Genomic DNA, 14,240 nt, shown 5'->3' with positions numbered 1-14,240 from the left:
AGTTAGAAAAGGAGATCCACCATGCAGGCTATCAAACCATTTGCATTGATGCCGAGGATTGATATTTTAAGAGGAATTTTTTTCAATAATGAGCAATAATGGCAAAAAGCGCCAAAAACTAGCCCTTCGTATGAGTTTTCATCTCAATTTTTGTTGGGTTAACGCTCAAAACCTTTTTTTAACAGTTACAAACTGATGTACTATGATAAAATGCTTGTTTGAAGCGGTATTTTCGATTGTACAAAGTTGTTTTGTTGCATTTGTGTTAGAATGTAGCTTTGTCAGGCTTTTTTATGGAAAATTTATGAGAAATAAAGCAAATGAAGGCCTAAACCTCATTTTCGAATAAAAGGTTTGCTTTGGGTTTTGATTCCACTATCATCGGTCATCTTCATTTCCAAACAAGTTAAACTTTCTGAATAACAAGATTTTAGCCTTGATTTTAGCCAAATAGTTTTTGGCGCTCACCGCTTGAATACAAAAAGAATTCTCTCTTATTCCTTTTAAGATAACCACTTAGTAAATTTCACAAATACTCTCGCCTCTGGCACCTTGATCTGGGGTCTCGAGCTCGATTCCTATTCCAAACCGTACATTTGAGGAGTAGAGTTTGCTGGGTCTCTCCCCGATTCGAGGGCTTTCACTCCAGGTTCTCCAGTCTTCCCCCTCCTCATGCTAAATAAATTCCAATGCGATCTGTGAGTTAGCCGTGTCCCGGATGACTTTAATCAGGCCAGAGGTTATTTTAGGTTATCGATAAAATTTGAAGGATTTTGAAAATCGAATGCTCAGTGTTCACCCCTTGAACATGTTTTAGACCAATAGTCTCGCTTGTATATTGAACATATTTCTTTTTCAGTCATTTACCCGGTAAATATGTATTAAGTTAAGTGCATGCTGGCAATTATAACCAAGAAGACTAGCCTGCGTACAGCCGAACGTAACCAGAGTTAAAGTCAGGCTGAACGGAGGCTAAAGAAGGAATGATGTGCCTTTCGTATACGACTTAAAAACTGATCGTTGAATGCTTTTGCTTGTTGGTTCCCTCTTGTACTTCAAAGTTTTTTCTTCGACTTCTCTGCTTTTTCTCCCTCCGCTCAAAAAAGGGGGGTTGAATACCGTTATAGATTCTAGATGTCTACCCTCAGATTGGCAAATTATCAGTTTGAATTCGAAATTTGAAACTTCGTTATTTCGTAGAACACCTTTAGCCGCCATTCGCATGGTATATATATGTATTGGTGTTAGAAAGTTTCACGACTATACATGATTGATTATTACCTGTACTCTAGATTCAGGTAGATTTATCTTCATAGCAACCTCTTCCCTCATGAAGATGTCCGGGTAGCGAGTTTTAGCGAACAATTCTTCAAGGACTTCGAGTTGATTCTTGGTGAACGTAGTTCGTTCTCTTCGCTGTTTTCTTGATGGATGAGCTGAAGCGATAAAATAAAGCGACGTCACAATATTAAAAACACTTAAACGGGTGTTAAGACTTAATGTTTTCCCATTAGAAATTGCTGAGTAAACATTGTTGTGGTACATACTTCTATAGCTTTTAGCATAACATGAGAATAGCATCGTCATGAAGTAGTTGGATGAAAATACCACTATCACATTTGAGGAAATGGCCAGCATGTTTCTCACCAACCACAGCGGCACAGAAAAGGCACTTTTCTTAGTTTTGACATCACAAAAATGACTCAAATCATTCATAATAAAATGAGGATTTTCGTGAGCGAATAAATGTAGAGAACTTAGGAGAAAAGCGATTGTAAAGTTGTCTAGGATTCCGAAGCTGTCAACAATATAGCCATAGGCATATGAAAATGGCGGATTAAAGCAGCTTGTAGTTATCCTAAGGCCAAATTGATAAAACGTTTATGTAGCCACTAGTTCACCTTTCATACGAATGGCTGTTGTTTCGCCAGCTTTGATAAAAAGGTTCAACGGAAAAGCGCGCGGAAGAAAATGTCTACCGACTATGATACCATAAACTGCATTCAAAAGGGATTATATATAGGCGCAATAAACATTTATAAATCGAGGGGAAAATAAAACTGTAACAGAAGGGAATGTTAACATCGCTGTACTCACCACAGGAATTAGAACCCATATGATTAAAGAAATCAATGTTGGGCGGTGTCATTGGCATACCATGAGTAGTTATCGGATAAGATGGAACATGGCCAAAGTACCCCGCCATGGAAAGAATTGTTCCTTCTCTTCAAGCAACACACGTGGCAAGAATCAGTTTGTTTCTGCAGGAAAAATAAAATAAAATGAACAAAGGATCTCTTTTGGATGTCTAATCTTGTTACATAACTGTCTACGTCCTGTGATTAAAGGGCTAGTTAACATGGATTTTGATACATAATAAAATACTTTCCTCTAGTAAATTCAGAAAGACATCACATAAGGGAATCGTTTAGCTCTAATGAAATGACTTTACAGATCCGAATTTCCAACTCGAGAAAAGATTTTACCAAACACGAAATGGAAGTCGAATTAATAAAGCCAGTGTTCTAACCTTATATTAAGTGATTCACAAATATTCAGTGATTATGTGATGTGGAAGCTGGTGCAGCCAGAGTGAAAGGTCGTGATTCAATGATAGAAGAGCTTGGCAAGTCAGTCGTGTAAGCAAACTACCCAAATGTCAAACGAAAATGACCACGAAATCGATTTCTAACAAGATTTGCCCACCACCCATGATTAACTGTCAATCATGTTAAGGATATAAGTAAGCCAACAGTTGGATGATTTAACAGCCACTTGGACTTTGACTGATCTTGATGGACAGATGTCACCGAAGAAGCCAATCAAATGTTCTATTACCACAGGCTTCTAAAATGCTTTTCCGACGTTAATAAGTGGATACGGACGCAATTTTGGGAAGAAACTCACAAAGGAATTTCTTTTTGATGATATAAAAGCACTCTGTAGTTTTGCCACATCTAAATGGTGTTTTCATAAGCTATGGAAAAAAATTCTAAACCACATCACAAAGCACATTCTTTTCTTATAGGTATTTATTTATTTATTTATTTATTTTTAATTTTAGAACGCAGAAATTCCAGCATTCCAAGAAGGTGACAGAATTGAAACTAAACATGACAAATGGTGTTTGCTTGACATAAGCGGAAATGCATGTTTTCTGTCGTGCATCAAAGTGACTACACAAGTCGGAAGTATCTCTTGTATTGTCTTTCAGTAACACGTCCAGATTTAGACACTTTCACTCACTTGTCTGTCATTCTCAAACAACATGCATGACTATATTCGTCTTTACAAATCAATTAACTTCCTTTTAAATGGCGATACACAAAGTAACTTGGAAGTATGAGTTAGTCAATTGAGTTTGAAGATTGCCTACGGCGTACTTTTACGTTTTTAATTCATGCATGGTGATATTATGTGAGTGCCATGTTTTCAGTGTTGTAATCATGGAGGCGGAGTAGAAGAGCAGTGAAGTGTTTGTCGCCATCCATGGATTTGTCATCAGTCGCTAATCCACGTCGTTTGACTTATTTTAAAGCAGTTCAAAATATTCAAGGCATTAAACATAATTGTCAATCAAAAAACCCCTGAAGAAACACAGTTGATGAAGTATTTTTTTCAATATATTTAGAATCCCGCGCGATCAAAAATATCAAAATTTTAAAATCGTAAGGAAATTCATTCCATTATCATTTTTTTCTAAAAAGAAAACTAAAATATTCTGGAATATTTTTATTTTTTTAATCTTTTTTTTTTTTTTTTTTTTTTTTCCCCGAATCCATTATTATATCCAATTTATGAGTCCATTATTTTACAAAGCTAAAGCTGTAGTTAGCTTGAAAGGTGAAAAACTATCGATGATCAGTATTATCCCAAATTGTTGACAAGACCTCAGTTCCAGGTCAGGGCGTTCGCAATATAACATGTAAAAAATGATTAATAGAATGTTAAGAAAACAAGGGAAAAAAACTAACGAAGGATTGCCAGAGAAAAACATAGCACTTAGTTTGCACTATAAAAAGAGAAAAATATAGTAATAAAAGCATAAGCATCATAATAAACTTGGGAAGATGGATTAGAAGATAAAGATGAGAGAAAACATCATTCGTAATGGAATACTTTGAAAAATGTCGGATTATGAGAGATCGAATTCCAAATTTTTTGTTGAAAATTTAACGAGCTGTTTCTGACAACTTGGTAAAGGTGACTATGGGTTAGTACTCGGCGATGGTACCAGATGTACATCTTGTTGATATTGCTAATTAATACATACAGTGATTCCAACATTAAAGATCCTATCGCAATCTCGGATTTTTTTTAATAATATCTGCGAAAAGAAAATCAGGCAGGATTGTGGCACCGGCCTAGAAAAACGAAATTATTATCAAGAGTGGCCTAACTCAGTTGGGATATCAGTAAGTTCCGCGTTTTGGCAAATTCGCGCGAACCAAACTTTCAAAGTTTTATGCCATGTAATGATAAAGACATAAATCACGAACTACAGATAACCGATATTTTATTCACAGAAAAAAGATCAAAAGATCAAACTTTTTCAGATATTTTTTTAAAAAATAACGTATGAAAATATTTTTCGCCTTTTTTTTTTTTTTTTTTTTTTTTTTGCGGGAATAAAATATGCCGAAGCGAACACAAAACCACAAAACCGGCTATTGTAAAGAGAGTTGCTTTGGAAAGTCCATTTTTCACACATGGCCTTGGTAATATATTCTCTCTATCTGTGCAAACCCTATTCGTTACAATCCCTTAAAAACACGAATCAAAAGATAGCTTTGTTTGCTGAACAAATAACAAGTTAATATGTGAATTAAAAAATTAACTGGGGCTATCAGTTGAACAAAAGTACCAAAATCTGTACATGTTGAGGGAAGATCACTTGTCGACAAATATCTCGAAAAGTGCGCTTTAACGTCACAGGGATCGAACTATTTCGTTGGGTTTAAGTTTTCCCAACACATCGAAAAGCATCAGATCAATTATGGTCAGCGAAAGGCTGGCCTATTCTTCTATAGCAAAAGAACTATATAAATTATTGAAAATGTTTTCAAAGTAGGCAAAGGATTTTAGCGCGAATCGCACGTATCTAATTGGAACAGAAGTACAAGCTCTAATCTTACGAAGGATTAGAATACGCAGCCAAAGATAATGACATAAGACATTTATAAGAATATATTGAAGAGACATAAAACGGATAGTTGGACTCTGTTAAGCTTGATGTAAGATCCTATTGATGAAACACAAAGAAGAAGGTTGTATTTCTTGTTCAAGAAAAGCAGAGATAGCAATGTGAGATACGATTCAACAAGTGCAAAGAAGTCTGACGCCAAGACTTTTACGTACCTCGGCTTAAATGTAAGCTATTGAAAGGGGTGCTGGAAATGAAGATATACTTCTAGTATCTTAGACGAGCAGTCTGAGGTAGTACACATCGAAACATTTGTTTAAATGAGAAACGCCCTAAACTGAAACGAACACAAGTCTTATTTTTTTACTATCTCGAAACTTATCAGACAAAGAACACTGAACTCTACTTAGGTCTAAGAAAAAAGAATAAGTCCTGTTTCTTTTCAAATCCTTCACAACAAAAAGTCATGCCGATATTATTAAAGTTTAGTTCTTTGGAAAACAATGAATTCTGATCATAATGAAACGCGCGTTAAAAAGTAAAAATTTTGTGCATTTTTAAGTTAACTGAATCGTTCATTTTGTCAACGTTTTTAGATGACTGCAAGAGTCATATTTTATAGTTTTTTTTTTACACCGTTTAAATCGTCAATGCTGATTCACTGTTATAAAACTTTTGATATGTGACCTTTGATGTCCACACGTATTTAGCTCACTGACCTTCGTCAAGGATCTTAAACAAGTTAGTTATGTATCCAATTTAGTAGGCCTTTCCGCTACTCCATTCGTCTTTGAAAGATCTTGATAATAGGTGCGTTTTCTTATACCCCGGGGCAGTCCGACTACTGAGTGAATAGCTCGGTTAGCTAAGTACACTTTCCTTCCCTGCCTTTACTTCAGGGCTCGAATGTATAATGCAAATGGTATTATAAAAAGCTGCAAAACGATCCAGATTAAGACTTGATTGATGGTCTATGGGTTTTAGACACTTGGGCTGTGGTTAACCACATTGCAACATTTTAGACCTATAAGAAGAATTTGTTTCAAACGTCCTCCAAACATAATGTTTTGGGCGGAGAAAAAGCACTTAAAAGATGTTATTTCAGCAAGCAGGAAATTAGAAAAAAGATCTTGAAGATTCGAGAAGTAATAAAACTTTGGAAATAAGCCGTTATCCTCTCGTTGCATTAGCCAGGACATCGGAGACCCAAAATAAAAAGGCTTTTTGTTCTTGAAACACGCAAGTAACTGGGTATAAGGTATTCTCTGGTGCAATTGAAGAACCGACGCCTCTCGCGAGGACAGGAACTGGAAAACGCAAATTACTTGGCGGATTTCTTTGTTAGGTTTATTTATCAATGTGATGTTTGTTCGAATGTAGAGCAATACAGTGGCTTCCTTTTTTCATCCTTAAATGCCATGTATTTTGAATTTTATTTGCACAAATTGTACTCGTGTCATGGTTTCAAAAAACAATGGAATTTAACAAAATTATAGTGTTGTAAAATGGCAAAACGAAGTGTTTTACAAGCTCCCATTAAAACGATAGCCTTGCATCACTTGACCGAAAGCTAATGTCAAGCAAGTGTTTCATTCCAGCCCTGTCCAGCTGAAAAGGAGGCCGAAAACCAGATCAAATATCGCGAGATAAAAAAAATTGAATTAGTGACTTACAACATTAACTAAATTGTTCAAAAAATAAAGTAATGAACAGCAGCTATAGAGAGAAGGAAGGAAGGAAGGAAGGAAGGAAGGAAAGGAAGGAAAGGAAGGAAAGGAAGGAAAGGAATTAATCGTCCTTTTTTCACGAGGATAGCACTTAATAGCCAGTGGCTAACAAACCTGTGACCCTCATTCTGTGATCGAATTGGAATTTAGGAGTTGATTTTTGCGGAGGCGGAGGGAGGAAAACCGGAGAACCCGGAAAACCCTCGAAGCACAGGAAAAAACCAACAAACAACTCCACTCATACAAGGACTCTAACTCGGGGCGCATTGATGAGATGCGAGCGCTCACACCGCTACGCCACCCTTGCTTCTTAATGCATAAATAAATAAACGAAACAAATATGGGATAAATGAATGCACCGTTTTATGACTCGATTAGAAGTAGTAACACATTTTTCTTCGAAAAACAAAAAACAAAAAAGGAATAAACAAAATATACAAAAATATAGATTTTGCCAGTCTGCATGTCATCCGTCTTTTTTTTCCAAATCAGCCCGAAATTTTATAGACGTTTTTCTTTTTGCATGAACATAATTGGGATTTTCGAGAAGAGAAGATAGACAAAAATCAAATTATATCAACGACTTCGACTCCGAATCTTGTCGAAGTCAAGAGCAATATCATTGGATGCTGGAGTTCTTGAGTTGTCAGACCAGCACGACTTGAATCTTGGAGTGAATAGACTATATTGCGGATCAAGGACGCGAGGTATTGATCTTAACATACAGGGTAGACAGCTTGACTGCTGCAGGATATTTTATCCAAAACGAACAGACCGTTAGAGAAGTAATATGACGTGGAAATATATAACAGACTGAAAAAAAAATATTTTTTTTTAACGATTCAAGGATATGAAGAAGACAAAATATATGAACAAGGGAGAAAGTGAGATTTACTAAACTTTGAACGGGAAGCTTGAATCAGGGCATATACATCGAGGAACAACAGTAGAAAAAACACTAACACGAAACAAATCCAAAAACGGCTATCAGAACATCAGGTCAAGGGCAGGCCTTTGCACCGAAGATCCCATACTGATGACAAAAGTACAATTCTAGGATATTTTCAAGTCCTTTCCTTTGCCTTGTACAGGTGCAAACCTTATCAGTTTCCCGGAAAGAAATCAAGGAAAAACGTTCAGGAATATCGCGCTCTGATAAGCTCAGTCAAGGTTGTACAATGGGCTTGGAGATTAGTACCCTTTCCACGGTCCTCGTTGGTGCCGTTACACTATACGCCATGCAGATGTGTGCAGCTTAATGACCGTGCAGATATCGAACTAGTATATTTTTGGAATCTTAGGATAAATACATAGCTAATTCGTGTGATAATCACATTTGAAGGTTGTCTAAAAATCACTGAGAAATTATGAAGTTTTGGTGTTTTTTTTTTTTTTTTTTTTGTGCTTATAGCAAACACGCCGCTGTTTGCATGGAATGTTCAGACGGCGAAGTTGCTAACAGTAGATTCTCAGCCGGAGACCATTCGGTCCCATTTTTGCATACCACTAAAAGATATCTCAATATGCCTTTCGGCTGATTTAAAAAATTTTTTTGGAAAGTTTTAAAATGTTTGTTTAATATTCAAGTAATGATTCTTGGTTCATTTCCCTAACAGTTCATCTGCAGTAATGACGAATCAAGGCCTAGGTGACACATCCTACCTTGACACTTTTAGTTTTGAGAATCAAAAAGTAGGGATTCTAAGTAAAAAAGGTGAAAGAAGAATGAAAAATGACGAAGTGATACATCTAGCTATTTTGACAGCCACAGGAGCATTAAGAGGGGATTTAGGTGAAAGAGTAAGGCTCTCGCGATAGCATTTTAAGCCGGAATGCCATCATGTCATATGTGAAGTAAATGACACACATTGTAAATCATCAGCGGTCCAATAGGCTTACTTAGGTCTCTGGGACTAGAGCTTTGTTGGCTACTCCTTATGGAAGAGGACATCATTACTGCCCACTATTCAATGAAGGTTAAATCCAACTTGAGTCTTTATTGTAATTCAGTATAAAAAGGTGTTTACTTCTTTAGCAAAAACTTCAATTTAGCATGGAATCAAGTTTCGTTTACGTCAATTGTTCTTCGCGCTCTTTCTTTATCTTAAGAGTGAACATGTTCTTTTTCGTCGAGAGAATTTTCACTCTTTGTCATGACTGCGAAGAATTCAAATATACTGAACATTTTGAAGATAGAATAAATCTATCACACTGTAAACCATTTTACCATTATTTCATATTTCAACGCACAAAAGACAATAAAAACTACAGAATTAGGTAAAAGGACACTCCTTGAAATGCGCTATCCTCTTTTTAGATTTATATCATTATTTAATTCCTGATGTTTCCCCGCAATGTCCGTTTTGTAATTCCTTTTATATAGCTCGTTACAGTCAGTAGAACTATGATAGGTCACAAAACAAACTAAATTGATAGTGAGTTAGATGTGGGCTCATAAGCCGAAAAACAAATTAGTTTACTACAAAGAAATGAATGAACCATTAAAAATCACTTATGGTGCGTTGTGTTTTATTTAACAAAAAGCGTCGACTCATTGTTGTACTAGTGTGTAGCTTTCTCCTTAAAGATCAAAAAGAAAAAAAAGTTGATCTAGTTAACTGGAAGAGTACAAACGATAAAATGATCGGCGGGGTTCTTTTATTACTCGTAACATGAAGTATCGTATTTCATCAGAATTGAACTAAATAAAACGAAAAAAATTCGGAGCAAAATCTTCGGCACAACTCTAGTAGTCCCTTGTTTTGGAGACATTAATAGTTTGTGGCAAACACTGGAGCATTCAATGCCATTTCAATCGAGAGTAAACCACTTTACATCGTTTGCAAAGAATAGATAATATCTGATCATAAACCATGCGGGGACCCAGAACTAACGAGTTGGAAGGCGTCGTAAAAAGCGTTTCATAATATGGCAAACTTAACTTTTATTAGTTTGAAAACCAATTGGATGGAAAATAAAATCCATTTCTTCGTTTCATAGTTTCTTGGATTCAATGCAAATAATAATAATAAAAAGGTTTTGGGAATTTAAAGAAGATATCATTAGGTATGCGAGTTTTCATTCACAAAAAGCTTAACAGTACACTTACTAGAACTTATTTTAGTGATCTGTACATGTTAAATTGCATCTACAATACGATAAAGAATCTTTTTACTTTCATTAATAACGCTCCGCAGGTCAAGCTTCATTACTTTGGTTTACTTACAGTAAGTTAATACTGCCGACTGTGGTGTCTATCCGGCCTGCTTGCCTGCCAACTCTGCGAGCGGACAATCGTGCATGAACGGAACAACTTCGCCATTTTTCTTTCGCACTTTTTTTAAGCAGCACTGTCTTTTTCAAGAGACGACCGGAGTAAAAGTGATATGTATCTAGCACTAAACTTTGAGTACATAATAACGGTGAACTTTATGTAATTTGCCATGGGTGGGTCAGGGAAGAGAGATCCAGATGATGCACTTGTCTTCACTAAAATTGACCGCTTTTTTCAGGCGCAAATATTTGTCTTTGACCGTAACCAAACCAAATAAAACTACCTGTAATCCCTAGTAACATCTACCAAGGTATTTAAGTAGTGATTTAAAAGGGGGAAATGCTAGTTTTCTCCGCCTAATCAAAAGCTGATTCGGAATTATAGCTGCGCCTAGACAGAATGAACGTTTTCGTCTTTGGATGACGTCCATAAGTAGATCAGTATACGGACAAGCTAAGCTATAATAACACGCATTGTTAAAAAACATTTAACCTTTCTATGGCAGCTTAGGACCGAAATGATATAAAACCTAAAATTCTCATTTATTTTACCGATTATTCTATAGGTAAATCCGTTCTGATACAGACAATCTTCTAAGTCACTCAGTATGCTCGCTACCTAGTGAGTATAGTGCTGGCCAACTCAATAGCAGTTATAGGCTTTCACCGGGTCAAATCACAATGCCATTTTCCTTACCCATTTTGTCTTAAAAGCTAAAAATGCATATTGAAAAAGAAAAATAGCAAAAAGGCCAGTAAAGGAGATAAAAAGTGCCCGAGGACAGTAGCTCGACAAATGAGCGGCATAACTTAAAGCTTTGACAACGAAAAGTTGGTATGGAATCCTCAACAATAACAGCTGTACACAGTCACAATTGCTTGTTTACTGCAAGGAAGGAAACTTGGTTCCTATTCTTCATGAAAACTCATTTAAAAACTAAGCTTTATTAGGTGAAAGTACCGTCGTGTTTCAATTTAGGATATTAAGTTCACTAACTAACATCCTGAAAAAGATGCATTAAGGCACTCGGCTTACTTTTCTCTACATATAACCGTGTAGTTAGCGAATAAAGACATTTCCTTTTTCAACAATTCACAGCCTATTGGTTTTTTGAATTATTCCTTGAAGTTCCAAAGAATTTTTTTGGCACTTAATGGAGAGTACGTCTTTTGGAAGAATTTTTAGTAGCAGTGAAGACTTAGTTGTTAATGATGATACAGAACATGACACAATGTCAGCTGTTGCCGAGCAATACTCAATTCTGTTAGATTTCGAACAAAATGACTCAAATATTCTTTTCTAAAAGAAAAATTGAAAATTAATGAAGTGTCTAAAAACGAGAAAAATTATTGATGATTAATTAACAATCTTAGTAACTTTGCTAACATTTCTTAATTTTTTTCAAAGGCCTATTGTTTTTTTGGGGGGCAAACTTGGGTCCCCCCGTCACTAAACAAACTGGACAAATAAAATCAAATTCCCTCACTTTCTTCGATTAATTACATCTAAAAAACCCACACACAACCTTGTCAATTACAATCACACCCTCTCGCTGTCTGAGAAAGTAGCGAGGAAATCTTTTTTGACAATAGGCCCCATTTTGGCTTGCAAATGATTACAAACATTCATACTCTATAGCTCTATGAAGTAATAATGAGAGAGAAGTTAAGAAAGTTGGAGAGTAAATGAACAATGGGATCGGAAACGGTGTTCGCTGCATGCGGCGGGTTCTGAGGAAGCCGATGACGAAGAATAAGATAAATATTTTCAGTTGTGAATTGTGCAACAAGTTTTTCAAATGCCAAAGAAAAATTATTATCTTCGTAAAATGTTGTCTTTCACGTTTTAGGAAAGAAAAAGGAAATGATAAAGAAATAATAAAGAAAACAAAGCATAGCATTTAGAGTTGAAATTATCATCTTGCTGCTAAACGCTAGTGCTGGTAATTTAATGTTGACAAGCGAAGGAATTGAAAGTTTTAATTGAAAGGCGTGTTTGCTCTACTAAGCTAATGTTATTCAGAGACTGTTAAAATGTTTTTTATCGTGCTCGAACGACAATTTTTTTCCCACTGGAATAAACTAGACACCAAAAAAAAAAAAAAAAAAAAAAAAAAGCACTCGAGAAAAACTGACACTAACATGCTCTTTTTTACTGGCACACTTTTACTTTATTTTGAGCCTGAATTAGCAGCGACTAAAGAATGAGCACTGGTATCTCTAATGCTATTCCATCGAAGTGGTTACATAGAACATCAGTGTTAAGAAAAAATATCGTACTAAATCTAGTGGTCAAACACTGTCACCATTCACTGTCAGATTAGCTTCAATCTTGTAGCCCACTATTTTCATGATAATGCGTCAAACCACAACTCAAAGATGGGCGGTCCACCTTGATAAATCTGTCTTTGTTCGCTACTTGATCGAATCGTTCTGTCTTTTCTTTTCGCTTATTCTCCTCTCATCGTAAAAGCTTTAATGCATCCAAACATCTATCAAATTCAAATAAAAGAGCGAGCTTCTACACGTTGTGGTTAAGTGTTTTGCGCGTTTGTTGGCGCTTTTTATCTACATAACGTTGAAGAGTTTAGGCCAACAATAGTTGCACAGAAATGCGTTTATCGAGGAAGCAATGCTATCTTTCCACGACTCAAATTGTTGATCCCTCCCACACTCAGCAGGAGATTTTAACTCAGAAAACGGAATGAAGATGGGGGATCCAAAAGCATCCAAAACATACAATAGAAGGATCTTTGCTCAGAATCTCGGATATTGTGTAGCCTCGAAGTGCTGCAATACTCTTCTGCCACACGAGTTTCAATACCTGGTTTGGTGTTTTGAAATATGGTAACTAAACATACTAGCAATAAAATCTTTCTTACCATAGAAAATTAGAACAAGTCTTAACTAGTCTTTTGATATTACTCATAAAGTGCTTGCTTCGTCGAAAATATAATTTAAAAACAACAGTTTTGATTACAGTTTCTTTGGCTATTCCAGTCAATAGGATAGTAATTAAGTGAAAGAGTTTTTGGCCCAGCCGACAATAGGCACATCACAGAACATCTATTCAATGAAAAGTCTTGGTTTAGTTCAATTAATAATTCTTAATTAAAAAAGAAATACAAAGAAAGACAGAAAAGTACATTAGGAAAAAAGGCGACGACACCGAGTCGTGAATCAGTTCATCATAACATTACAAATCTTTCAACAAATAAACATTTTATAGGCTTACACCTTGGTTAAGGTAGTCTTTCACATCTTTATTGAATACTTTTACAGCCATCTTCATTCAATTTTGGCCTTGAGAAATGATTGTATCAGAGAAAGCATAAGAAATTTCTAGAACATAACAGAACAATGTTCTGGGGACATCCTCTCTTCATTTTGACTCGAGCAGGACAGAGCATTTCTAGACATCAGAGAACTGTTATCCGTAGCTTTTAAAGCCTGTAAGCCTTTGTAATCTTTTGCCGTCTTTGTTTTAAATGTACACAGATAATATTGACAGTATCGTCTTATATATCTGTATTTTCAAATCAATAATCTTTGATAAACATCGGAGAACCTTTTAGTGAAGCATTGGAAAGCGACTCTCTGAGAGTCATGTCCACGTCCTCATTTACAATCGACAATTACCTAAAAACATACACGAAAATGCTTTATAAGTTATCATTCTGTATTCAACGCATAGAAATTCTTTCATTTCTTTCATTCTTTAGTTTGATCTTTTGTCTATATTTAATGCTCGTATTTTTTGATAGTACAGAAAGAACTGAAAACAATACACAAAGCCAAACCCAGACCAAGCTTCCCAGAGATCGATGGAACAGGAATAGATCAGGACCTTCATTGATTATTGTTCAAGTGAATAAAGTACTGGCGAGCATGGTACTTTCTGCTAATTTTCAAACAACTGTTTCAATTTTTTTAACCATTTATTGTGTTATTTTTCTCTTAGAAAAACCATCTTCACATTTAATTATACCTTGTGTTTAAACAGAAAATAATCTTGTAAATATATAGTCTTCTTGGAGTCAGAGGGTATATAGTCATTTACTGAATTACTTAGGTCCTGTCTTTTGTAACGAACAATC

The 14,240-nt window shown here is 35.7% G+C and overlaps 1 protein-coding gene across 7 annotated transcripts in view; it reads right to left on the bottom strand.

Moving 5' to 3' along the window:
- The window catches only part of LOC116307522 (homeobox protein otx5), a 28,547-nt gene that overhangs the window by 3,572 nt on the left and 10,735 nt on the right, over positions 1 to 14,240 (bottom strand). For 6 of the 7 annotated variants that reach the window (XM_031717839.2, XM_031717807.2, XM_031717800.2 and 3 more), the window contains 2 exons: positions 2,098 to 2,261; positions 1,282 to 1,436 (listed from right to left, as the gene is read on the bottom strand). In XM_031717839.2, the coding sequence (XP_031573699.1) occupies positions 1,282 to 1,436; positions 2,098 to 2,206 (264 nt within the window). In that variant the 5' untranslated portion in view covers positions 2,207 to 2,261. Of the gene's footprint in view, positions 1 to 1,281; positions 1,437 to 2,097; positions 2,262 to 2,530; positions 2,674 to 14,240 lie in introns of those variants that run through there. The other variant, XM_031717847.2, reaches the window with a different exon arrangement.

The sequence above is a fragment of the Actinia tenebrosa genome, unplaced genomic scaffold (assembly GCF_029948245.1).
Source record: "Actinia tenebrosa isolate PJP-AT-01 unplaced genomic scaffold, QUT_ActTen_1.0 PGA_scaffold4__44_contigs__length_22323623, whole genome shotgun sequence".
Classification (NCBI taxonomy): domain Eukaryota; kingdom Metazoa; phylum Cnidaria; class Anthozoa; order Actiniaria; family Actiniidae; genus Actinia; species Actinia tenebrosa.
Note: the sequence above shows the minus strand (reverse complement) of the source record. Positions and strands in the feature narration are given on the sequence as shown.